This window comes from Aethalodelphis obliquidens, unplaced genomic scaffold (assembly GCF_003676395.1).
Source record: "Aethalodelphis obliquidens isolate GAN/ISIS:26980383/991018 unplaced genomic scaffold, ASM367639v1 scaffold69, whole genome shotgun sequence".
NCBI classification, from domain to species: domain Eukaryota; kingdom Metazoa; phylum Chordata; class Mammalia; order Artiodactyla; family Delphinidae; genus Aethalodelphis; species Aethalodelphis obliquidens.
The window spans coordinates 4,963,640-4,989,147 of record NW_020838013.1 but is presented as its reverse complement, the minus strand read 5'-3'; the positions used below and the strand labels follow the sequence as shown (position 1 = coordinate 4,989,147).

Genomic DNA, 25,508 nt, shown 5'->3' with positions numbered 1-25,508 from the left:
TAGTTTTGCCTTTTCTAGAATGTCATATGGTTGGAATCATACAGTATAGCCTTTTCAGATTGTCTTCTTTCATTTAATAATATGCATTTAAGTTTGCTCCGTGTCTTTTCATGGCTTGATAGCATATTTTGTTTTAGTGCTGAATCATATTCCATTGTATGGGCGTACCACGGTTTATCCGTTTGCCTGCTGAAGGATATCTGATCTGTGTTTTGGTTTTTTGGCCCCAAGGCATGTGGGATCTTAGCTCCCCGACAAGGGATCAGACACATACCCCCTGCATTGGAAGGTGAAATCTTAACCACTGGACCGCCAGAAAAGTCCCTGAAGGATGTCTTGATTGCTTCCAAGTTTTGACAGTTAGGAATACAGCTGTTATGAACATCTGTGTGCAGGTTTTTCTCTGGACATGTTTTCAGTTCATTTGGGTAAATACCAACAAGCCCAGGTGCTGGATTATATGGTAAGAGTATGTTTAGTTTGGTAAGAAGCTGCCAAACCATCTTCCAAAGGGGCTGCACCATTTTGCATCGCCACCAGCAGTGAATGAGTTCCTGTTGTTCCACATCCTCCAGCATTTGGTGTTGTCAGTATTCTGGATTTTGGCCATTCTACTAGGTGTGTAGTAGTATCTTGTTTTAATTTGTGATTCTCTAATGGCAAATGATGTTGAGCATCTTTTCCTATGCTTACTTGCCATCTGTGTATCTTCCTTGCTCAGGTGTTGCTTGGATCTTCCGCCCTTTTTTTTTTTTTTTTTTTTGCGGTACGCGGGCCTCTCACTGTTGTGGCCTCTCCCGTTGCGGAGCACAGGCTCCGGACACGCAGGCTCAGTGGCCATGACTCACGGGGCCAGCCGCTCTGCGGCATGTGGGATCCTGCCGGACCGGGGCAGGAACCCGCGTCCCCTGCATCGGCAGGCGGACTCTCAAACCACTGTGCCACCAGGGAAGCCCCCACCCATTTTTAATCAGGTTGTTTTCTTATTGTTGAATTTCAAGAGTTCTTTGAATGTTTTGGATAATAGTCCTTTATCAGATGTCTGTTGCAAATATTTCCTTCCAATTAGTGGCTTGCTTTGCATTCTCGATAGTGTCTTTTGCAGAGGAGAATTTTTTAATGTTAATGAAGTCCAGCTTATCAGTTATTTCTTTCAGGGATCATGTCTCTGAAGTTGTATCTAAAACATCATCACCTAGATTTTCTTTAATGTTATGTTCTAGTTTTTTAGATTTTCTTTAATGTTATGAACTAGATTTTCTTTAATGTTATGTTCTAGTTTTATAGTTTTGCATCTTACATTTAGGTCAATGATCCATTTTGAGTTAATTTTTGTGAAGGTATAAGGTCTGTGTCTAGATTTCATTTTTTTGGCTGGGGCTGTCCAGTCCTTCCAGCACCATTTGTTGAAAAGACTATCCTTTCTCCACAGTATTGTTTTTGCTCTTTGTCAAGATCAGTTAACTGTACTGATGTGGGTCTGTTTCTGGCCTCTGCATTCTGTTCCATTGATTTATTTGTCTGTTTTTTTTGTTTTGGCCAGTATCATGCTATCTTGATTCCTGTAGCTTTATAGTAAGTCTTGAAATCTGTACGATCAGTCCTCAGACTTTGTTCTTCTTCAGTATTGAGTTGGCTGTTCTAGGTCTTTTGCTTCTCCATGTAACTTTAGAATCAGTTTGTTGATATGCACCAAGTAACTTGCTGGGATTTTTTTTTTTTTTTTTTTTTTTTTGCTGGGATTTTTATTGGGATTGCATTGAATCTATAAATCCAGTAGGGAAGAACTGACATCTTGACAATATTGAGTCTTCCTGTTCACAAACATGGAATATCTCTCCATTTATTTAGTTCTTTGATATCTTTCGTTAGAATTTTGTAGTTTTCCTCATATAGATCTTGTACATATTTTGTTAGATTTATACCTCAGTATTTAATTTGGGGGGGGTGCTAATGTAAATGGTAACACGTCTTTAATTTCATTGTCTACTTGTTCATTGCTGGTATACAGGAAAGCAACTGATTTTTGTATATTAACCTTGTATCGCATAACCATGCTATAATTGCTTATTAACTCCAGGAGTTCTTTTCTTCAGTCTAGTCTCTTGGCTTGCTCATCTCTGACCCTTATGCCCACCGTCTCCTTCCTTGGTTTCCTCTCTGGCGGAGCCTGGCAGTCAGCCTAGACTCCCTCCATGATCTCACCATCCTCTGTCCACTGGCAGGGAATCTTTTACCGCCCTAGGACAGCCCTCATCTTTAGCTTTGCATTAGCCCATCTTGCATCCACAACCAGACTGCCATCTCCCTGTAAATCAACATTCAATCATCTCATTGTGCCTAGTACTTTTTTTGTTGAATATCACAGTAGTCTAGGGCCTGGTGATGAAACAATAAAAACATAAGGCCCAGGAGGTCCATGTGGGCTAGAAGGGCTGTGGGGCACTTTGTGGAGAAAGTGGGAGCATCCCTGAACTCTGAGAGGTGGAAGGACCTTTCAGGTGGGAAGAGGAGGCAGAGGTGTGCTGTGTCCCAAGGATGCTAAGGTTGGTGGCTTGAAATGGGTATTTTAGAAATACTTTCTGAGGGACATTTGGTAATGACCGGACACATTTTTTTTTTTTTTTTTTTTTTTGGCAGTATGTGGGCCTCTTACTGTTGTGTCCTCTCCCGTTGCGGAGCACAGGCTCCGGACACGCAGGCTCAGCGGCCATGGCTCACAGGCCCAGCCGCTCCACGGCACATGGGATCTTCCCGGACCGGGGCACGAACCCGCGTCCCCTGCATCGGCAGGCGGACTCTCAACCACTGCGCCACCAGGGAAGCCCCCGGACACATTTTTGATTGTCACGATTTCGTGGTGGTGGTGGTGGTGGTATTACTGGCATCTAGTGGGTAGAGGGCAGGGATACTGTTCAACATCCTACAGTGCTCAGGACAGCACTTCCTCTCCGTGCCCTGAATGTGGACAGTGCTTAGGTTGAGCAGCCTGCAGCAGAGGACTGAAGACCGAGCTTTTCTCTGTCCTGCACACTTTTTTTTTTTTAATAAATTTATTTATTTTATTTATTTATTTTTGGCTGTGTTGGGTCTTCGTTGCTGTGCGCAGGCTTTCTCTAGTTGCGGCGAGCGGGGGCTATTCTTCATTGTGGTTCGTGGGCTTCTCATTGCGGTGGCTTCTCGTTGCAGAGCAAGGGCTCTAGGCGCATGGGCTTCAGCAATTGCAGCATGCGGGCTTCAGTAGTTGTGGCACACGGGCTCAGTAATTGCGGCTCACGGGCTCTAGAGCGCAGGCTCAGTAGTTGTGGCTCATGGGCTTAGTTGCTCTGTGGCATGTGGGATCTTCCGGGACCAGGGCTGGAACCCGTGCCCCCTGCATCGGCAGGCGGATTCTTAACCACTGCGCCACCAGGGAAGCTGTCCCACACACTCTTTTTTTTTTTTTTTGCCGTACGCGGGCCTCTCACTGTTGTGGCCTCTCCTGTTGCGGAGCACAGGCTCCGGACGCGCAAGCTCAGCGGCCATGGCTCACGGGCCCAGCTGCTCCGCGGCATGTGGGATCTTCCTGGACCGGGGCACGAACCCGCGTCCCCTGCATCGGCAGGCGGACTCTCAACCACTGCGCCACCAGGGAAGCCCCCACACACTCTTAAAGATTGATAATAAACAACTGACATTATCTCCTGTAATCTTCACAGACCCCTACTAGATATTCTTACACCATCTTACAGAGTAATTTGCCCAAGACCATGCAGCTGTCTGCAGAGCCAGCAGCCCACCTGGGACAAAGCCTGTTCTCGTAACTGTGCCTGTAGACTTGGTGTTGAGAGAGCTGGGAGTTGACACCTGTTCCTGATTACTGTGTATTATGCTGTCATTTTACTGAAGTGCTTTTCTCCCCCTGAGCTGTGGTCGTTTCAAGTTGAATTTTAGATGGTTAGAAGAAATTTTGCAAAGGTCTCCTTTTTTCTTGTTTGTGCTCTAAATTCAGTAGCTCTTTTGATATTACGCTGTCTTCTATTTTCCTTGCAGGCCCTGAACCTTAGGGAGACTAAGTCCTGTGTGTGCTGGGCTTTGCGCCATGTTACCTGTGGACAGTTTGCAGAGATTTCAGTGGCTTTTTTGGTTTTCAGCGAAGTACAGTTGGTTAGGTGCAGACGAGAAATTTCCCATCTCGGTTTAGCAGGTGAAAACGTTTGTGTTAAAGGCTTCTCTGGAGCAGGCAGTGTCTCAGGTTTCTCGTTGTCTGAGCTGACTCACCTAGATGGACTCCTTTTCCAAATGGTTAAAAATACATAGATGTTTTTGATGGATGAATGGACGAGCAGAGTGTGGCATATACCTGTAATCAGATATTATTCAGCTTTGATAAAAAGGAGATTCTGACACGTTACAACATGGCTGAACCTGGAGGACGTTCTGCTAAGTGAAATAAGCCAGTCAAAAAAGAGAAATATTGTATGATGTCACTGCTGTGAGGTCCCTAGAGAAGTCAGATTCATAGGGACACAGTATCCTGGTGGGTGCCCGGGGCTGGAGGATGGGGAATGGGGAGTTAGTGTTTAAAGGGCACGGAGTGTCAGCTTTATGGGATGAGCAGTCCTGGAGGTAGAAGATGGTGATGGTTGCACAAGAATGTGAATGTACTTAATGCCACTGAACTGTACACTTACCGATGTTTAAGATGGCAAATTGTATGTTATGTGTGTTTCACCTCAACTTAAATATTGGAAAAAAAGTAATCTAGATGTTTGACGTGAGGAATGGCATATTTCAAGACCTTGGGCACTTCACCAACTTGTTGTATCACTACAGCATGCATTTTCCCCATGTAGAATGCTGTACAGTAAAACAGAAACAACCTCGTTAAGACCTGATAAATCTACAAAAAAGGATACAAGCCATTTGTAAAGCTACTTGTATTAAATACATGTTGCTAAAATAAAAACTATGTTATACAGTAGACCACTATCTAGTGAAGTGATTTTACTCCAAAACTTAAAAAATTGTTTCTGTGGGGCAAAGAGAGTGCACACAATAGTGCAGAGGCTTTCTCCCCTGCATTCACTTTATCACTTGTAGTTAAAATTACCAACTACTTCCTGTCACACACTGAGTACTTGAAGCACAGGGTGTGACATTCCCAAGTGCCCAGGACCTGCCCCATGTAGACCAGCTTCCTGCTGCCGTGTTAAAGTGTCACACAACACAGCACGAATGGACCACATCTACTGGACTTATCTTTGACTTGGATTTGACCTCCTTTCTACACATGGAGTATATTTTCAATCTATGAGAACTTTTCAGAGCAAGCAAACTTGAATGATAGTTTTTATAGCCAACACCTGCCAGTAGCATTCGGTGTTTTTCACAAGGTGGATGAACAGTCTGGGAGGATTTGTGAAGCGGCCAGGAACCAAGATGCCATCTTGCCCTGCAGCTTCGTGGCTGGAGAGGGAGTGATGAGGGAAGGGCCGTACCGTGGTCCCACCCTGAGGACTGAGCCTTAGAAGGTGGGGAGCTGGAAGGATAGTTTTTACAGTTGCTGTGGCCCAGCCACCTTCCTTTGCTTCCCTGCGTTACGGTTGAGTCCTCTCTGTATTTGAGTGGGGAGCCCTCTTGCCACCTCTGACCTCCTGGGTAAAGTACAGCTGTGCCATAAATGGTGAGCTGATAGACCTTTAAGTCAGGAGTGTTACCTCATTTGCCTCATGGCGGGGAAATGTTCATTTTCTTCTCCCTCCTTGAAAATCTCCACTGCCATTAAGTCTGGAAATTAACTGTACTTTATCCCAAATGTGAGAGTAACCTGTTTGAATTGTAGTGACCTGTTAGCAAGTTAAGAGGATCTTGATTGATTTTGTGCCTTACCAGGGTTTTGGGGATTGTCCTGTGTTTAGGTAACATGTAAATTTCCCCAAGATGCTTCACTGTCTAACACAGTCGACTTCTGTTGGAAAGGATTACGCTTCAGGTTCTGGAACAGTGGGGCTAATGTAGAAAAAGATGAGTTGGGGGAGGTGAGAATCAACTTGCCTAAACCTAGAACTGCCTCTAAAGTTGAAGGTTGGAAAAGTCACCAAGAAACAAATTGATCATTACTATTATAGATTGATATCAGTGAAAAACATTTTGGCTTTTTAAAGGGATCAGTCAGGCAGTTCAGGGCTGAAAATGAGGCCTGGGCCTAAAAATCCTGAAACGTACACAGGGTATTATCTGTTATGTGACTAGAGTAAAGAAATTAGCAGGAAAGTTTCAATTAACTGGAGCCCAAGTTACTAAACATTTTCCTTAATTTTTTTTAAGAGAAAGTGTGAAAATAAGAAAAAGCAGTATTACTTTAAGCATTAAGAACATTCCCTGGCCTGCCTTGGAAGCCGTTCACATCTGAGTTCCTCTGTGTGTGTCTTAACCTCCCTAGCATTCTGTAGTGATATTTCATGTTCAGAACAAGGGCCCCAGGCCACTGAGGGGCTTGAAACATGAACAGGTACATCACATTTGCCACCCTATATTTAAGGCAGGAACGGAGGGAGGTACGAAGAGTTTTTAGATTTTCCACAAGAGTGCTTTATTTGTTAGCCTCTAATTATCTTGTGGTTAGGATGGTACTTCATACCGACCTGATGATTAACCAGGAGATCAGTTGAGTGGGATAGCTCCCTTCTTGAGCATTCATTGCTTTTATTTGTGAAGGGATTACAGAGGACAGTTGGAAAAAAACAAGGGTTATTTTTGCTCATTTTGTTAAAGAAAAAAAATCTTTGAGTAGATAATCAGTGTACTGGCTTTAAGATTCAAACATTACAAAAGGGTGTCTTTCTCCCACCTCTGACCCCAGGGCCTCTCCCTAGAAGCAAGCACTTCCAGAGAGATGTCATGCATACATTAGTATATGTGGGTGTATTCGTTTCTTCAGCAAACACTGAGAGCTGCAATGTGCTAGGCCCTGTGCGAGGGGCTGAGAATGTGTAGCTTCCCCTCCCTCTTTAATACTTAACAGTAGATCACTTTTTTTGCACTAAAAGCAGCACTGTGTCTTGGAGACTGTTTTATATTGGTATTTATTGAGCTACCTTATTCTTTTGAATAGCCATATAGTGTTATATTTTAATTGAAATAACATTTTGATCTTTTCAGGACAGTTTGAATGCTAGAACTTCTGCTTTGTTAAGTTAATCATGGTAATAAAAGATTCCATTCATTAAGTGCTCAGGTACTACGTTAATCTGGGCAGTGAGCCTCAGGGAGAGGAATTCTTTTTTTTTTTTTAAGATGAAAGTTACTTTAATTTATTTTATTTATTTATTTTTGGCTGTGTTGGGTCTTTGTTTCTGTGCGAGGGTTTTCTCTAGTTGGCGGCGAGCGGGGGCCACTCTTCATCGCGGTGCGCGGGCCTCTCACTGTCACGGCCTCTCTTGTTGCACAGCACAGGCTCCAGGTGCGCAGGCTCAGTAGTTGTGGCTCACGGGCCTCGTTGCTCCGTGGCATGTGGGATCTTCCCAGACCAGGGCTTGAACCCATGTCCCCTGCATTGGCAGGCAGATTCTCAACCACTGTGCCACCAGGGAAGCCCCAAGGGAGAGGAATTCTTAACCCCAGGGGCTCAGAGAGGCTGAGTAGCTTGCCAGGAGTTAAAGTGTTAATAAGTGGTGACTCCTGTCTAGTTCTAACACAGTATGATGGTTATTTCAGCTAGTCACTCAGGTGTGCACTTCAGTTTAGGCAGAGATAACATACACCTGTCTCTATTTTTGCCCAGATTTTTTGTGATAAGCAGTTCTCTACAATAGTACCTATTGCTTGCAAGGTATGTGCAAAAGTATCCTGAGAGTATGATGTCTGGCAGGGACTTCAAATGACCTTGAGCGTGTTGACGAGTCCTGTATTTTAGGTAAGTAATAAAGTCAAGTGGCATATCTCCCCTGAGGTCCGGTCAGTGCTCCCATGGGTTAGAAACCTCAGCAGGCAGGCATCCTGTCACAGTCCAGGGCCAAGTGACATTCATATAGACGAGTCATGTGGAGAAGGTAGGGGTCCCCCCAGGTGTCTGACCTTTTCAGGGACCCTGTTTTACTGATGAGAACTGCGAACAGACCTGGTTTGTGAGTCACCCTTTGTCCGTTTTGGACTGTGAATAAGGGTGAGTAGGATTCTGTAGGGTGTACGTACGATGGCAGGTAATTAATGCCTGAAGTTACAGTTGTGGCCTTTTACTGCTCTCCCCTGCACATAGGCTACTGGAAATTTCATCTTTTCCGAGTCTTCCTCTCTTAGTTTTCCTGCGTTGCGTTTGGCCTGCCAGCGCAGGGGTGGAATTCAGGATGCTGCATAAAGAGTACTGTGGAAGCCACCTGGTTCAGAGATGTTCACAACTACTGAAGCATAATTTTAAAACTTTGGAAAGTCCAGAGATTATGAACAGCACTGAAGTGAGCCAATCGGCAGGAGGAGGGCAAAGGGCACGGGAGGCCAGCGTTGGCAAACCTTCCCTCCCCAGGCTTTATTCTGGAATCTTTTCTCTTGATGGTTTTGACAATGGCCTGGATGGTGGAAGGTGCCTGGGCTCTGGAAACCAGGTCATGGAAGAGTGGAGAAGGCGGTGGGCTGTGTGTGTGTGTGAGCCCTCCCTGACAGGCCTCAAACTGGGGGGCTGCAGGAGTAGGCTGCAGAAAGATACGTGGGGAGGAGAAAAAGAAGTGTATGGCCAGGACCAGAGGGAAGCACCTTTGGTCGTGCTGGTGGGGGACAGATGCCACCTCCAAATAGAGTTACAGGTAGGTGTGGGAAGCTGGAAACCCAGTGTAACCACAGAGGTTTCCTGAAGCTCGGTAACTTCTCTCATTCCAAAGTCCTTAGTAATGCTGCTTCTTTTTCCAGATCCTAATATCAGAGGCATCTTTTTGAGGGCTTGATTTCTCCTAGGGTCTAGCAGTTTCATTGGAAGTGTTCACTACTTGGGAGCACATTTTAATCAAATGGTGATTGCCATGAATCATACACACGGAGCTTAATATTAAGAGGACGGTCATTCATAGGTTCAAATAAATCAATGAATGGTCGATTTAATAAACTAAGGCAAGTTATCACTGGTTTAGAAAGGAAAAAGACAGTATTATTGAGATGTAATTCACATAATATAAAATTCACCCTTTTAAATGGTACAGTTCAGTGTTTTTTAGTATTTTTACAGAGTTATACGGCGATCACTGCTGTTTTTTCAGAACACTTTCATCACCTCAGAATGAAGCCCTGTACCATTAGCGTTCTCTTCCTGTTCTCCCCTCTCCCTAGCTCCTGGCAACCACTGATCTACTTACTTTTTTTTTTTTTTGATCTACTTACTTTTTATGGATTTGTCTCTTCTGGACATTTCATATAGATGGACTCATACAACATGCATGGCCTTTTGTGACCAGTTTCTTTCACTTAGCATCATGTTTTCTAGGTTTATCTGTGTTGTAGCATGTATTGATACTTCATTCCCTTTTATGGCTGAATAATATTTCATTGCTTGATACACCGCAGTTTATTCATTCATTAATTGATGGACATTTGGATTCTTCCCCTTTTTTGGCTATTATAAACATTTGTGTTCAGTGTTTGTGAGGACATATGTTTTCATTTCTCTTGGGTATCTGTCTAGGAGTGAAATTGCTGGGTCATTTGGTAACTCAACATTTAACTTTTTGAAGATGTCACTGATCTTTTGAGCCCTCTGTCAGAGGATCTCCACAGACCCCAACAAATATCCCTATTGAGTTTGAGAGGATATTGGACAAGATTATTGTTGCTTTGACCCATTGTGATCTTTTAACCAGCAACTTTTTTTTTTTTTTTTTGCGGTACGCAGGCCTCTCACTGTTGTGGCCTCTCCCGTTGCGGAGCGCAGGCTCAGCGGCCATGGCTTACGGGCCCAGCCGCTCCACAGCACGTGGGATCTTCCCGGACCGGGGCACGAACCCGTGTCCCCTGCATCGGCAGGCGGACTCTCAACCACTGCGCCACCAGGGAAGCCCTTACCAGCGCCTTTTTTCCCCTTGCTTCCAGTGATCTTGGTTTTATACATATACTAAATTACCAACTGATTTTTGAGAAGAGTTCATTATAGTATATGCTGGTGATTGTGTATTAGATGCCATAAAGTTTTATGTGAAACAACCTCTCTTTATTAAAAATTACATTTATAAAGTAGTAAAGAATAAAATTTTGAAAATAATAAAATAGCTTTATCAAATCTGAACATTTGGCTTCGGGTTCCCTTCTTTTGCCCAGAGGTAACCACCGTTTTGCATTGGTGTTAAAATTCTGTTTCATTCTGAAATAAGATTCTGATCTTTAGAACAGAATTTTGAAGTCTTTTATAACCTGTGTATTTGGTCTAAGTGCTGAAACATTAGAGCATTTTTTGTGACAGGTGTACTTGCAGTAGGGTGGTTCACGTATGGGGGGTTAATAATCCTGTGAGTCATGGAGCCTTTGGTTCATATTTGACTGTAGGTAACCAGTTGTCATCTAGGCTTCTATTTTAAGAAGACCTTTCACACCAGGAAGGCGTGATGATATTTCCTGCTGCGAGGAACTTTGAGAGGAAGTAGCATCAAATGCCAGATCTTAGTTTCATGGAGTGGTTTTTGTTTTGAAATGATTTTGTGGAATTTTTCAGGGTTCTTTTAAAATTAATTGCAGTCGGGCTTCCCTGGTGGCGCAGTGGTTGGGAATCCACCTGCCAATGCAGGGGACACGGGTTCGAGCCCTGGTCCGGGAGGATCCCACATGCCGCGGAGCAACTAAGCCCGTGCACCACAACTACTGAGCCTGAGCTCTAGAACCTTCGAGCCACAGCTACTGAAGCCCGCGTGCCTAGCTAGAGCCCGTGCTCCGCAACAGGAGAGGCCGCTGCAGTGAGAAGCCCGCGCACAGCAACGAAGACCCAACGCAGCCATAAATTAATTAATTAATTAATTAATTAAAAAATAAAAAGGGAAATCTCTTTTTAAAAAATTGAAATAAATAAATAAATAAATAAAATTACAATCAATACGATGCCAACTGTGATAGTTTCTTTGACCCGTTTCTGGATCAACTAAAATTTTAGATTATCTGCTGTTTTACATCTTCCAGTTTTCTTTTCTCCTCTTAATGATTAGTGCAGTTAATTATCGCTTCATTTGAGGTGGGTAAAGAATTGACATTTATCAGTTTGGGGGGAAGTTATTTAGCATAGAATCACTAAGGCGTACATCAAGAAATCCATTTAAATAAAGTTGCTAACTTTCAGTATGTTTCATAGTTTATTTTCATTAACTATTTTTCCCTTATTGATGTACTTACAAATATTCCCTTTGCAATAATTTTTTAACTTTAAAATATTTCATGCCATTTGTTAACTTTATGTATATCTTGAAGCATTAAAAAATTTCATTATCTTCACTAGCAGTTTAATGGTTTAAAAAATTATATTTTTGATAATATCAAGTTTTAATTGATTAAAAAACAGGTCAAACGAGATATGAGACAGGAGTTCTGACACCACTGCCAGGTGAAGAGTGAACCGGTGTGGCTCTGTTTTAGGACACTTTGGCAGTAGGCATCAAGAAATGGTAAAATGGTAGTGCCCTTTGGTCCAGAAAACCCAGCTTTAAAGGGTCTCCTCAAGATTTATGCAATCTTGTGCATAAAGATTGACATATAGGTATACATTTGTAGAGTTGTGTGTAGAAGTAAAAAATAATGGGAAAACTCTGTCTTTAGCATTAGGCAGTTGGTTAAACCATGCTGTATCTTTAAGGTGAAATTCCATGCACAATTAAAAATGATGTTTTTAATGCTGAATTGAGGGGAAATGCTCATAATATAAGTGGAAAATGAACTTTGTAGAGCAGTATATTCACCATGATCCCTTTTTTTTTTTTTTTTTTTTTTGCGGTACGCGGGCCTCTCACTGTTGTGGCCTCTCCCGTTGCGGAGCACAGGCTCCGGACGCGCAGGCTCAGCAGCCATGGCTCACGGGCCCAGCCGCTCCGCGGCATGTGGGATCTTCCCGGACCGGGGCACGAACCCGTGTCCCCTGCATCGGCAGGCGGACTCTCAACCATTGTGCTACCAGGGAAGCCCCATGATCCCAATTTTAATAAAAAGAAAGAAATTGGGAAAAGGAGCTTAGGAAAATGGCAAGAAAAAATATATACTACAGTGTTCAAAGTGGTTATATTTGAATAATAGAATTTGGGAAAGTAGTTGTCTTTTTTATTTTGGGGGGGTCTTTCAGATTCATGTACACACAACTTTTTGGAACCTGGCTTTTAAAATCTGAAAGTCAAACAATTTAATACACGTTAAGGCAGCCTACTTTAGTTGCTTCAACAACTGATAAACTTAATTGAGTTTGAAAAAATACGCCAGGTCACCCAGGTCCTTCGTCACTTGTGGTGTGTAGGTGATCTTGAATGTGCCAAGAGCAGCACAGCACTACCAAGCAACTGCTTTGTGGCTCTGTTTTCACAAATCCATTTTCTTCAGCGTATAAACCAGTTAGCCTTTTGGTTCTTCAGTTTGGAGTTGGTTCTTTGTTTTTGCATGGTTTCTTTTCAAATATCCTATATGTTCTATGTGTGTTGTCATTTGATGAGTCAAATTATTCTCAGTTGTAAGTTAATTCTTGATAAGCTGTATATCAAGAGAAATTGAAATTATGATTTTCGCATCTCATCAGCAGTCTGTAAAAGCAGCTCTGTGTTCTGCTCGTTATTCCATTGGTACTGTTTGAGGGACCTGTGGGGTGAGGATTAGGGACGCACACTCAGCTGGATCCCTAGGGCACTGGTTAGAATTCCCGCCAGCAGTGACTTCTCTTTTCAGTGTCCTACCTGCCATGGCTTGCTTACATATGTTGAATATGAAATAAATACGTTATTCTCATCTTATTTGATATTTTACTTATGTGAGTATCTCTGTGCCTCCTAAGTTTAATTATGACATGTATGTTTATTATAAAGATCTTCTGCCACATGGTAAAAAGGTTGAAGTTTCAGACTTCTTTGGAATCCTCGAGCGTTCCTGGGGTTTTACTTGGAAGGATATTCTTGACAAATCCCCTGGTAAATTGGCTGTTGTATTTCTGCTGTCATTCTGTGGCGTATCTTCTTCCTAGTCGTATTATTTAGCTCATTAGTGTCTGACATTTTTCTAGGTGTTTTCTGACAGTTTGGGTCATCTGTGACAATGACATTGTTTCATTTATTTTGATTGTCACTTAAAAATCATCCATGTTTTAATTCTTCCCACTAGGGCCTATTGGGTGAGCGGCTACAGATAATACAAGAAATGAAGGATTTCCAGGTTGTGGGCTTGTTTGTGGCCAAGCCGGCCTGCTTTCCTTCTTTGGGACTCTGGGGATAAACTGAACCAAGTTAACACAGCTTAGAACAGTAGTTCATCTGTTTGCTCTCGCCGTGGACTGAGCTTTCGAGAGTATGTGACAGGAAGGAAAACTAGGGCTTTTAACTGATGTCATGCCTGTCCTGTTGCTTGGTAGCCAGAAGCCCGTGCTGGCTGTGCCTGGCTGTGGCAGGCCCTTGTGACAAGCCATGCACTTGGGGCGCGGGCCTGAGTGGAGGGGAAAGGAGAAGGCTGCCCTTCTGTCTCTGCGCCTGCCTGCTTCCTGTGTCTTCCTGAGCTGGGGTCGACAGCTAGCTTGCCTCCTGGGAAAGTAGGTCCTTATTCCTGGTAGAGGTTCCCAGATGCCATGATTGCTTTTCTTTAAATAAGCTGTTGGAAAATACTCTTTAAAATGACTTTTATTTACATCTGTGAAACGTTGTTTCTGTAGAAGCACATACAAGTTTCACTGGTGAAGAAAAATGAGATTTTTTTTTCCTTTCTAAACCATTGAGAGATAGTTCACATATCACATAGTTCACCTGCTTAAATTGTAGGATTCAGTGGTTTTTGGTATATGGGTTTTTTTTTTTTTTTTGGCCGTGCAGCATGTGGGATCTTAGGTCCCCCACCAGGGATTGAACCCGCATCCCCTGCATTGGAAGCTCAGAGTCTTAACCAGTGGACTGCCAGGTAAGTTCCAGCATAGGGTTTTTAATATATCCACAGGTATGTGCAGCCATCACCACAGTCAATTTTAGAACAATTTCATACCTCGAGAGGAAACCCTGTCGCCTTTAGCCCCCTTCTGCCCCGGCCCTAGGCACCCACTCTGCAGATTGCCTCGTTCCGGACATTTCATATGAATGGAATCATTTAATATCTGGTCTTTTGTTCTGGCTTCTTTCACTGAGCATGTTTTTAAGGTTCATCCATGTTGTAGCTTGTGTCAGGACGTCATTCCTTTTTTAAAAATTGTGGTAAAATATGCATGGCATAAAATCTACCATTTTAACCATATTTAAGTGTATAGTTTAGTGGCATTAAGTCGGTCACGTAACCATCACCACTGTTGATCGCAAGAATGTTTTCATCTTGCTAACCTGAACCTCTGTGCCCATTAAACCGTAGTTCCTCATCACTGCCGGTAGCCCCTCTTTGAATTCATTAGCTCACTCCGAATCTGTTTTAGTTATTTTGTGTGTTTCCTGGAATGAGGTATGTCCTTTAGAAGTCTAGCCCTGCTGACAGCTTGAGTTTAGCCCTGTGAGACCTGTCTAGAGGCATCTGATCTCCAGAACTGTAAGATAATAAATGTGTGTGTGTTTTTTTTTTAATTAATTAATTTATTTATTTTTGGCTGTGTTGGGTCTTCATTGCTGCGCAAGGGCTTTCTCTAGTTGCGGCGAGCGGGGGCTGCTCTTCCTTGCGGTGCGCGGGCTTCTTGTTGCCATGGCTTCTCTTGTTGCAGAGCACGGGCTCTAGGCGCGCGGGCTTCAGTAGTTGTGGCACGCAGGCTCAGTAGTTGTGGCTCGTGGGCTCTAGAGCTCAGGCTCAGTAGTTGTGGCGCATGGGCCTAGTTGCTCTGCGGCATGTGGGATCTTCCCGGACCAGGGCTTGAACCCGCGTCCCCCACATTGGCAGGCGGACTCTTAACCACTGCGCCACCAGGGAAGCCCTGTGTGTTGTTTAAAGCCACGAAGTTTGTGGTCGTAAGTGACAGCAGCCACAGGAACAGAGACATTTGTCTTATGCAAGTTAGTACAGACCCGTCCTGACGTCGGGCTCCTGTGATGGATGGCGGTGCCCGCAGCACCACTGTGTGTCTGGCATGGCACGTGGTGCCCTCCTGCTTGTGTCCCATCTCTCAGCATGAGGGTAAAAGCAAGGATTCTGGAGCCAGATGCCGTCTTCCATTGTGGCTCTGCCACTTTCTTACTTTGTTTCCTCCTCTGTGTGATGGAGGCAGTACTGGCACTGCCCTGTAGGTTGTCGGGAGGATGGAATGACCCCACCCTTGTTGCGTGCTCGGGACGTTGCGGCCCCAGGGCTCTGTGACCCTGAGGTCTTACAGTGACTAGATTTAAGTGCTGCTCCTTTACAGAGGAGTGCATTTTTGAGGGTCCCAGAGGTTTAGCAGCGTGCCCAAGATTACACAGCTAGTAAGCGCAGAACTAGGGTTTGAATCGGCTCCCTGACTCTGAAGCCTGTGGCTTTTCTTTTACATGATGCCCTCCCCCAGGAAGAGGGGACTGTCCCTTGGGGAGCTTACAGTCTAAATTAGAGAGCCAAGGCTGACCGCCAGCCTATTAGAGAACAATATAAGATGGTCATTTGGGGAAGGGAGGTTCTGGAAGAGTGCTGTGGGTCATTGTCATTTTCAGAAAATCTCTATTGCGCATCCACCATCTGGGGCCACTGGGCCTTGAGAATTGAAGTTAGACGTGACCCCTGTCTTCAGGAGCTAGCAGGGAAGACAGCAAAAGATTGTTGAGGAGGTTGGACTTGGAACTTGGTTGTTTCTTTTTTTTTTTTTTTTTTCTTTTGCGGTACGCGGGCCTCTCACTGCTGTGGCCTCTCCCGGTGCGGAGCACAGGCTCCTGACGCGCAGGCTCAGCGGCCATGGCTCACGGGCCTAGCCGCTCTGCGGCATGTGGGATCTTCCCGGACCAGGGCACGAACCCGTGTCCCCTGCATCAGCAGGTGGACTCTCAACCACTGCGCCACCAGGGAAGCCCTTGGAACTTGGTTTTAAACAGTAGGTAGTTTTTATTTTTTTATAAACTTATTTTATTCATTTATTTTTGGTTGTGTCGGGTCTTTGTTGCTGTGCGTGGGCTTTCTCTAGTTGCGACGAGCGGGGGCTACTCTTCGTTGCGGTGCATGGGCTTCTCATTGCGGAACATGGGCTCTAGGCGCACGGGCTTCAGCAGTTGTGGCGCGCGGGCTCAGTAGTTGTGGCGCACAGCCTTAGTTGCTCCGCGGCATGTGAGATCTTCCTGGACCAGGGCTCGAACCCGTGTCACCTGCATTGACAGGCGGATTCTTAACCACTGTGCCACCAGAGAAGCCCAGTAGGTAGTTTTTAGATGGCAGAGAAGAGTGAGGAGTTTCCAGACTGGAAGAACAGGAGTAAGTGGATGTGGTGACACTGCATCAGTTACTACTAGGTTTAGCTGCTTATAACAGAGGACCCCAGAGTCACAGTGGTTAAACAACATAGAAATTGATTTCCGTTGTGCATTAAAGAGGTCCAGGAGAAGCCAGGCTGAGCAGGTGTGGCGGCTTCACGGCTTGGTGGGGATGCAGACTCCTTTCAGCTAACCGCTCTGCTATTTCTAGGATGTGGCCGTTAATCTCGTGATCTAAGAAGCTGCTGAAGCTCTGGCCACTTGTGCTAGTTAGGATCCTAGCAAGAAAATGGAAACACCACTAGGTATTTCAGCAGCCATAGAGGATTTAATATAGGGAATTGGGTGAACAGGCGGTGGAGAACCAAAAAAGCAAAAAGGGAACAGAATTGATTAAAATAAGGAATACTGAGTGTGCAGGAAGCAGGCTCCTGGGGCTGGGGGACAAGGGAAGAGGTTGGGGTGATCAGAACCTGGAAGCTGAGAGGAGGGGCCCACAGGGTTGGGATCCCGACCTCCAAGGAGAGGGCACTGCTTGGCTATTGCTGGGGACCCTGAGGCTGGTGCTGGGGTCGCCCAAAGAAGTGAGGATGGGAACGGGCGGGTTGCTGCCGCAGCACGCGGGCAGGAGCGGCCAGCAGACACGTCTGCCGCCAGAACCTGATGAATGGGAGCAGCTGATAAAGGAGGTTTGTCATCGGCAGAGTCCCAGCCCAGCATCACAGCAGAACTGGAGTGGGAATTTGGAGCCCAGAGGCAGTAGCTTAGCCCTGACCCACCACTGTCTCCTCGGTCCACACAGCAGGATGGATGGGGAAGAGGGGGCAAGCGCATGAGCATGTCTGACGTTGATTCCCCAAAAGCCACATAGACACTTCCTTGACATTTTATTTGCCAGGACTTGGTCGCACAGGCCCGGCCAGCTGTAGAGGCAGCCGGTAAGTAGAGTCCTGACGCAAGACACGTTGCTGCCTGAGCCCAGCCCAGGTTCTCTGACCCAGGAGGGTGGGGAGTGTCTGCCACAGGGGTGGAACTTTGAGCATTTTTGTGGCACCGTTAATGCAGCAACGTTAACAACCTCCAGATAAAACGTTCTCCCTGTTATCTTTCTTCCTCACACAAAATGAACTCTGTCTCTTGGACCATTTTTTGACGGTGCCTGTCACTGTGTGCTCAGGATCCCTGTCTGACTGGGCGTGTGGTGATGCAATTTAGGTTCGTTTTTAGCCTCACTTTGGGGAACGTAGCCTCACTAAGACTGTCAGTGGATAGAACAGGGAAAGAGGCTGCTGGCTTCTGTGACTGGGGGATGTCGTTCTAGGAAGCTGTGGTCCACCTTGCTGATAACGTTTTCTCCACAAGTTGCGCCTGTACTGCTGTGTGATATTGATGCATCTGACAGGCAGGTGTAGACTCAGGGTTTGCTGAAGTATCTGGTTCAGACATTGTCCCATGATTTTGAATTCTGTCTTACAGTTTTATGTGTGCCTTCTTCATTGGAGCGGAAGTTGCTCAAGGGCAGGGACCAGAGCCTGTTTCAGTGTTGTGTTACCCGAGCTTCCAGCGTGGTGCTTTGCTTATGTAATAGTTCCCTGCAGTTTACTGACTGTCTATGAATAGGATTGGGGGACTCTGAAGTCTACTACAGATGAGGTGCCTCTGGTCTCGAATTCCTAATTGTACAGTATTTTGTGTTCATTTAACTCCAGTCCCTGCATTAACTAACCACCCTCTGCACCTAATCATTTCCAACCCAGGCAGGTGATTTGTCCCCGAGGCTATGCTTTCCTGTTTAAACGTCCCCTGTAACTTGTTGCTTGTCTTTGGTAGTCACAGTAGAAGGTTTAGGGTATTGAGAGCTCTGAGAGCTCCAGTAATTGTTAATTATTAGAGCTCTCAGAGCTCCAGTAATTGTTAATGTTGCAAATTTTTTGAAAAGGCTGTTAGGCAAACCTGGTTGAGAAGGGGTGGATCTTTCCACTTCAAGTGGAAAGTCCTGTAGGAGATGGTTTAAGTATTGCCCCAAGAGTTTAACCTGGCAGTGATGGGTATATGATGGGAATTTTGGATCATACGTGAATGTGGGCTGGAAGGGAGGCATCTGGGATTTCCCCCCATTCCCAGGGCTGAAGAGGGTCTCCTCGCTCCTTGTCACTCTCTGAGGCAGATGCCACATGCAATTATAAAAACTCCCCCCATTGCTGTCCTAGAAGAACAGATCCGGAATTTGCCTGTTTTTAATGTGACTCGTGGAATTGATCTGAGAACTGCGGAGTTAATCATTTATGTTGCTAGTATCCTGAGAGATTAAATGAAGACTTAGATGAGGACAGTTCTTGTGGGATGGATCCTGACTTCTCATCCACACGCGATTTAGCTTGCTTTCAAAATACAGATCCTTATGGTCCTCTTGTTTCTGACAGAGGTGGCCTCAGTAACATGCTGTTCCAGTGCTCCTTACCCGACACTCTGGCCACCGTTGGTGACGAGCCTCGGAAGGTGCTCCTGCGGCTGTACGGTGCAATTCTAAAGATGGTGAGTTCCTCGGCTGCTTGGGGATGGGAGGGGCCTGGTCACAGTTCTCATCCTCTTCCCTGATTACCGGGGAAGAGACTTAAAATATGTTAGTGGTGGTGTAAGAGCTATTTAAATACATTGCTTTTGCTTTAATTGGGCTGCACAACTTGGTTTTTTGTTTATATTCTAAGTAAATTCTGTCTTTACTTAACTATTTGTTAGTAAACTAGTACAAATACATCCAGCTTTATATCCAGAGGAAGTACAATGTTGGTTAAATCTTTAATAGTTTTGGATAATGCTTGGATTTTCCACACATTGAAATTTTCAGCTCAGACTTAGGCTGTAAAATTCGAATGTGGGGAGAGCATCATCAAAAAGGGTTTACAGGATAGTCCCAGTGGAAAAGTGTGAGCTCAGTGAAGCCGGATTTATTAACTACCTCCCTTTGAGATTTCTTTAAAACTTTGAATTTGTTAGATTCCTAATCTTTCTAAATTTTTATATTACTTAAATAATTGAATCTTTCAGTTAAAGTACCTTATTTGTTGAATTGTCTTAACCAGTTATAGGATATCCCAAATGTCTGGATTAAAAAAAAAAAGCTATCAAAAAAAAAAAAAAAAAGCTATACCATGAATTTATCATTTTACTGACCACACATATAAATGTGTATGTTTCTGTGGTAGAATTTTGATACCCATTTAAATCTTCCTTGGAAGGGCCCATTTTGATCTTCATGAAACGGAGAATAGTTTTCTGACTCAGTTTTTTTTTTTTAAAGACTAGTCTCTTTCAGCTCAGTCGAAAAAGCAGGTCATGTCCATATCCGTGATGATTTGATTATATGTTTAGAAATATTAAAGTTAAAATTGGCACTCTGGATATTAACTCATTTAAAAACATTGTCATGATGTGACTGAACCTTTTCATTGGGTAATTTTCCCTTAACCCTGTCCAGCTGTGAGAGTGGTCAGGGTCTGAGGTTAGGAACAAGCTAGCATGTCTGAGGAAACCCGAGGCCACTTTGGCATTAGGTTCACGTGCTGACTGATGGCCGACCCTGCCCCCTGACTGACAGTGTACAAGCAGAACAGGGTCTGTGCTTACCATGCAGTCCAGTTTTTTATTTAATCAAGTTGCAGTTTCAGAGCAGTTCTTGAACTATACCCAATTAATGTCCTTTTGGGACTTTTAATGAAATCAACCTTCAGCCATTTTTTTCTCTGAGGACTTTCTGTAACAATTAAGTCCCATTTCTGCCCATTCGTTTTGTGTGCTTTCATTTAAACAACCCTTTAAAAATACTTTAATAACTAGCTGCTGGAATTGCATGCGATATGAGACTATTTAAATCTGATTTATGGAGGCTTTGTTTCTATTTCAACTTAAATAGGAGCGTTTTCAGTGTGCACGGTGCGCTCCTCCTAGGCCGGGGGCAGGCCCTGTGCCCTGAGAGCAGCAGAGACCTGTGGAGGTGAGGGGATGCTCTGATGCATGCTGTCCAGGACGCCGGTCACCAGCCACTTGCGGCCCTCATATGCCTGAAAAGTGGCAAGTGCAGCCAAGGAATGGAGTTTTAAATTTTAAGTAATTTTACTTAATTTAAATTGCAGTGGTGACATGGAGCTGGTGGCTGCTGCGTTGGCTGGCACGTGTGCCCTGTTAAGGACAGCTAACTTAGTAACAGCCGGCTGCAACGCAGGCCGTGACCTTGCAGTTTTCTTTTCCCCTAATAAAGATTCACCATCAGTAGTTAATATTTTGTCCTTTTTGAAATTTTAGCAGTCTAGAATTATTACCTGATAGTACTTAAGTGCAATAGAAATGTCTGGAAATAGAATTTGCACAGAATTCGATGTCCCTATTTATTTTTAAGGGGAAAAAGACTATTAGGTAACTCAGTAGAAAAATAGAGAAGAATTGAAGCCACTTAAAGTGGAATTAACTTTTACCAAACGAATGGATCAGAGTATGTTTTACGTGCAGTTAATGGGGGAGGAGGGGTCAGCACTCTAGATTTAGCTTCTCAATTCTATTTTTACTAGGCTGTTAGTTTCCATTCCTGAAACTGCATCTGCTGATGAAGAGTAGAAGCTGTGCTTAAAAGCACATGGGTAGAAAGGGAAGCAAGTAGCTCACACGATGGATAATGAGCAAACGTCTGACAGTCTCACAACTGACTCTGGCGACAAACTCATTTTTGTTAGAAAAAAGCTGTTCCTTTGCTTTGTAGGTGGGACTCAATGTTTTCAATATAATTACTCAGTTGATTGAGTCCCTAGTTCAAGTACACTTTTTTTTTTTTTTTTTTTTTGCGGTACGCGGGCCTCTCACTGTTGTGGCCTCTCCCGTTGCGGAGCACAGGCTCCGGACGCGCAGGCTCAGCGGCCATGGCTCACGGGCCCAGCTGCTCCGCGGCATGTGGGATCTTCCCGGACCGGGGCACGAACCCATGTCCCCTGCATCGGCAGGCAGACTCTCAACCACTGCGCCACCAGGGAAGCCCTCAAGTACACTTTCTTGTTGAAGTTTGAACTTAGTAAAACCATGAAACCTACAGCCTCAAGTATTTTTGGTTCCCAAGTTCTTTGGGGTTTGGCAGGGGCACTCGCTGCCAGTTAGAGTTTCGGACATTAATAGCCATTTGAATACTTTGGCAACATGAGGAGGGGAAGAAATTCAGGAACTCCGAACAGGAACTTCAGTTTAAGTGAGAAGGAAAGTAAGGGGCCGAGACTAAGCAGTCAGTAAGACTCGAGGCCGACGGCAGTGCCGTGCGCTTTACAAGTTGAGCTCTCACGGCATGGTGCCAGGGATTTCACCAGAAATGGCCAAAACTGATAGTAACTTGCCAGGATTTGCATTAATTAAGAGATGTGGCTGAGCAACTATGGAACCCAAATAATAAGTCACATTACTTTCATAAATGCATGGATTGAAGACAGAAGTATCATGCAAATCAAATGTTATGCTTTCCTTATTTTTGCCTCTACTTAGAGGAGAGCACACACACACATCCCTATACACGCATGTGCGTTTGTACAAATACAACTTGGTATTTCCTACATTGGCCATATACATGCAATTGTCACATCCTTCAAGGTGGATTAGAATGAGCTCCTTCCCTGAAACATGTTAATTGATGACTGCACCTAATGATAGACTTACGTATTTTCTCAGAATGTTTAGCTGTTTTGCTTAATTACATGATAGACTGGTTTAGTTTAGTATGTCCCTTCTTTCCCTTTCTCCTCCTCGTTCCAGCTTTGGAATTTTTTACCTCTGTGAGAATCAAATATTATGTAGCAGTATTTTTTTGATTTACATTTACAAGTAACTTGGTTTAAAATAACGAGATGCTTCTCGACTTTCTTGTTTTTCTTCATCTTGGTGTTGCGAGATGTCTGACTTCCTTTATTTCCATAGCAGCCCTGAAATGACTGCTCTCTGGTGCAGTTCACTAAGGGTTAAGTAGCAGAAGGCCAAGGTAAAACCTCCTGGTTGGGTTTAAGGCCCACAGTTCTGTCCCACAAACAGCTATCTCTGCCACCCCCCTCCATTTCTGTATAAGATGAGACATAAGCAGACTTCCCAGCTGTACCCTGGATGTTTTGTTTAGGATTTGTGTTAATTTTAGGGCGTATGGAAAGTCCTGTGTTGGACAAGGGGGAAAATGGGTCCTTTTGAGAATAAAACAAGGTAAGACACACACAGCTTCGAAAAACTGCCACACCACACGATATTATTTGCAGGAGACTATTAAATATAAAAATATTGGTGTGATCTTAAAACAGTGAATGTCAGTAGAATTCAGTGTCTGTTTCACATAGGCCAGCCTTAACTTTAATGACAAGGAGGTTATTCTCATTAGCTGCATAGACGATGGAAACCGAATTCAACTATAAAATTACCCGTGACTAAGGCAGGTAGGATAGCTCGGTAGAAGTTTTGAGAAGTACTGGTTTATCCTTTGCCATTGTGGAAAGAGATGTAATTGCTAGAAGAGAGCTTGAAACAATAAAATTAGCTGTCAATGTAACTTGATTTTTTTCCTTTCTGGTACTGGGAAGGAACATGAGCTCTGCATCGTCCAGTAGCAGCCTTTTCCCAGAAGCAAGTTTGGCTGATTACAAATAACCAGTTTGCTTATTTATCATGAATTGTGGAAGACACAAATGTCAGTACGTATTGTTCTTTCAATGTAACCTGTGCCAGTTGGCGGAAGTCTCAGAGGGGGCTTTGTCCCTGCCTCTGTCAGAACAGTGACTGTGTCGAGCCAGTCCCTTCTCTGCATGAATGGAGAGATTTGGCCTCACCGTTTTGAACGGTCTCACAGGCATGAACGTTTATAATACACCAGCGATCTCTCGAGTGCTGTCTGGGAAAATTTTGTTTTTGTTCTTTGAGTAGTAGAAGGCTAATATTAGTGTTTGTTGAAGTACTAACCATCATTAAATGAAAGGCACCAAGGCACAATGCAGATATGTATCAGTGACTCAAAAGAGTACCGTTTGGGACACGGTCTTTTCTGAATCCAGAAAACAAAATGTCTTCTTCCCTGTTTTCCCTTAACCCCAGTTTAATTAAAAATTCAGTCACGATAAATTACAGAGCAGCCTACAGATAGCTGGCAGTAAACTCTTGGCTACTGAGAAGCTGTCTGCTTGCGGCACTTCCCTCCGGAGCTGAGACGGCATGGCTGCCGCTCCCCATGCAGAGCCCTGCTCCGTCCCGAGAGGCTGAGCACATGTCCCTGCTAACTGAACACGGTGCATTCGATTTTTTTCCTCATTGTATTAGGTCATCATGACCTAATTTACTCTGGTTTTAAAAACTCCCCTTGTATGTGTTGAGCATGGTGTAATTATACCTATTTCTAAGGCAGTCAAAACCTCCCTCTCAGAAGTGAAACATGTTTCTAGCATTGCGTGTTCCCATTTGGTCTAACCTAGTATTTCTTCCATTAATACTCTCCAAAGATAGTTGCCAAATTACAACCTACAGTGGTACCACCTTCCGTACCTGCTTTGGTGCCTTCTTTTGATAACTAAATAAACCACAAACTACTGTGTCTAATTTTGACATATGCAAAGTGTCTTTGTCTTGCTGGTCTTAAATGTTTGGGCTTTAGAGCATGAAGCCAATACAGATTTCTGGTCCCTGGAACGCTGGTGTGACCGCAGCCCGCCCTCTTGGGAAGGAATGTCTTTGTGTTGGGTGGCGTGAAGGGCGTTGGGGGTAATGTACCACTTTAGCTGTATGTGCATGTGTTCTCTGCTGCAGGCTTGTCCATGCGATCGTGCCTGGAGCACTCTGGTTTCCAGGTGACAGACACGATTCACGGTATAGTATGAGTCCTCTGAAGTTGGAGCATTCTCTACAGCTTTAATTTCTTTCTTTTAGTTCTTGGTTTCAAGAAATGTTTTTTAAAAACAAAGTTGTAATGCTTATGTTAAGTAGCACCAGCTACAGTCTGTGCTTGCTTAAAGAGGTACAGTAGTTAAGATTTCAGAATGTTGAATATATCACTTTGGGTTTTTTGTTTTTTGGTTTTTTTTTTTTTTTTTTGGTCCAAAGCAGATCAGACCCTTTCTTCTGTTTCCTCAGTAGAAAATGACAAACTTTTCGTAATTTTAGAAATTGATGGGCCTCAACTTGAAAGTTCATTTGAAGTATTTAGCTGCTTCTTCCTTCATACCACTTTCAGCCTTGAGGAAATGCCATGTACATATTGATATGTTGGTTAGAGTTGGAAACTTCCTTCTCTGTCCTAATCATTTAGTGTCCTTCTCCCCCACCCTGTGCCTTTATGAAGCTCAGCAGTGCTGATCTGATGTGGAAGGACACAGGCTGGAGAAGCGAAGGCCCTCTTCCTGGACACGTGTTGCTTACGAGTCAACCCTTGGGGTGCTCATGCCTAAGGAACTCAGAAGCCTTTGGAGTCTTGGGGCCTCAGGTTACCCTGGATCAGACCTCAATTTTGAGAAGGTCCTGAAAGCCACCTTCTTTACCTGGACTTCCACTCACCTGTCTTTCTCCTAGTTCACGTCTGCCTAGAGCCTTTTAGACATTCTAGTCTCCTCTTGATGTTCATCAAGACATCCGATTTTGTGAAGTTCAGCAGGGTCACATTGTCTTAGATTTGGTCCTTGGGCAGATCGAACGTACTCTAGAAAAACGTTAGGAATCATTTGTCTCTTTAAATTCTTGTAATCCATGTGTGTTCACCAGATAATCACATAAGCTATACTTTAAATCATTGCATTGTCATCTCACATTTTAATGTGTTCTATAAAATATTTTCAGAAAAGGCTGTAAGGAGCCATGAAAGCAGTAAATGCAGAATGTTTTCATGGAGATGAGGAAGCCAGAAGGTTAGGGTCTATGATATTGAGAAGAAAACTTGAGAAGAACCACATGACTGCTGTGCATTCTAGGGAGTCAGGATTCTCACCCTTTCCTGCCCCAGCTCAC

General features: G+C 44.1%; 1 protein-coding gene across 6 annotated transcripts in view; it reads left to right on the top strand.

Moving 5' to 3' along the window:
• CHKA (choline kinase alpha) overlaps positions 1-25,508 on the top strand; it is a 62,527-nt gene that overhangs the window by 6,465 nt on the left and 30,554 nt on the right. For 5 of the 6 annotated variants that reach the window (XM_027090696.1, XM_027090695.1, XM_027090694.1 and 2 more), the window contains exon 2: positions 18,938-19,049. In XM_027090696.1, coding sequence (XP_026946497.1) covers positions 18,938-19,049 — 112 coding nt within the window. Of the gene's footprint in view, positions 1-14,458; positions 14,686-18,937; positions 19,050-25,508 lie in introns of those variants that run through there. The other variant, XM_027090697.1, reaches the window with a different exon arrangement.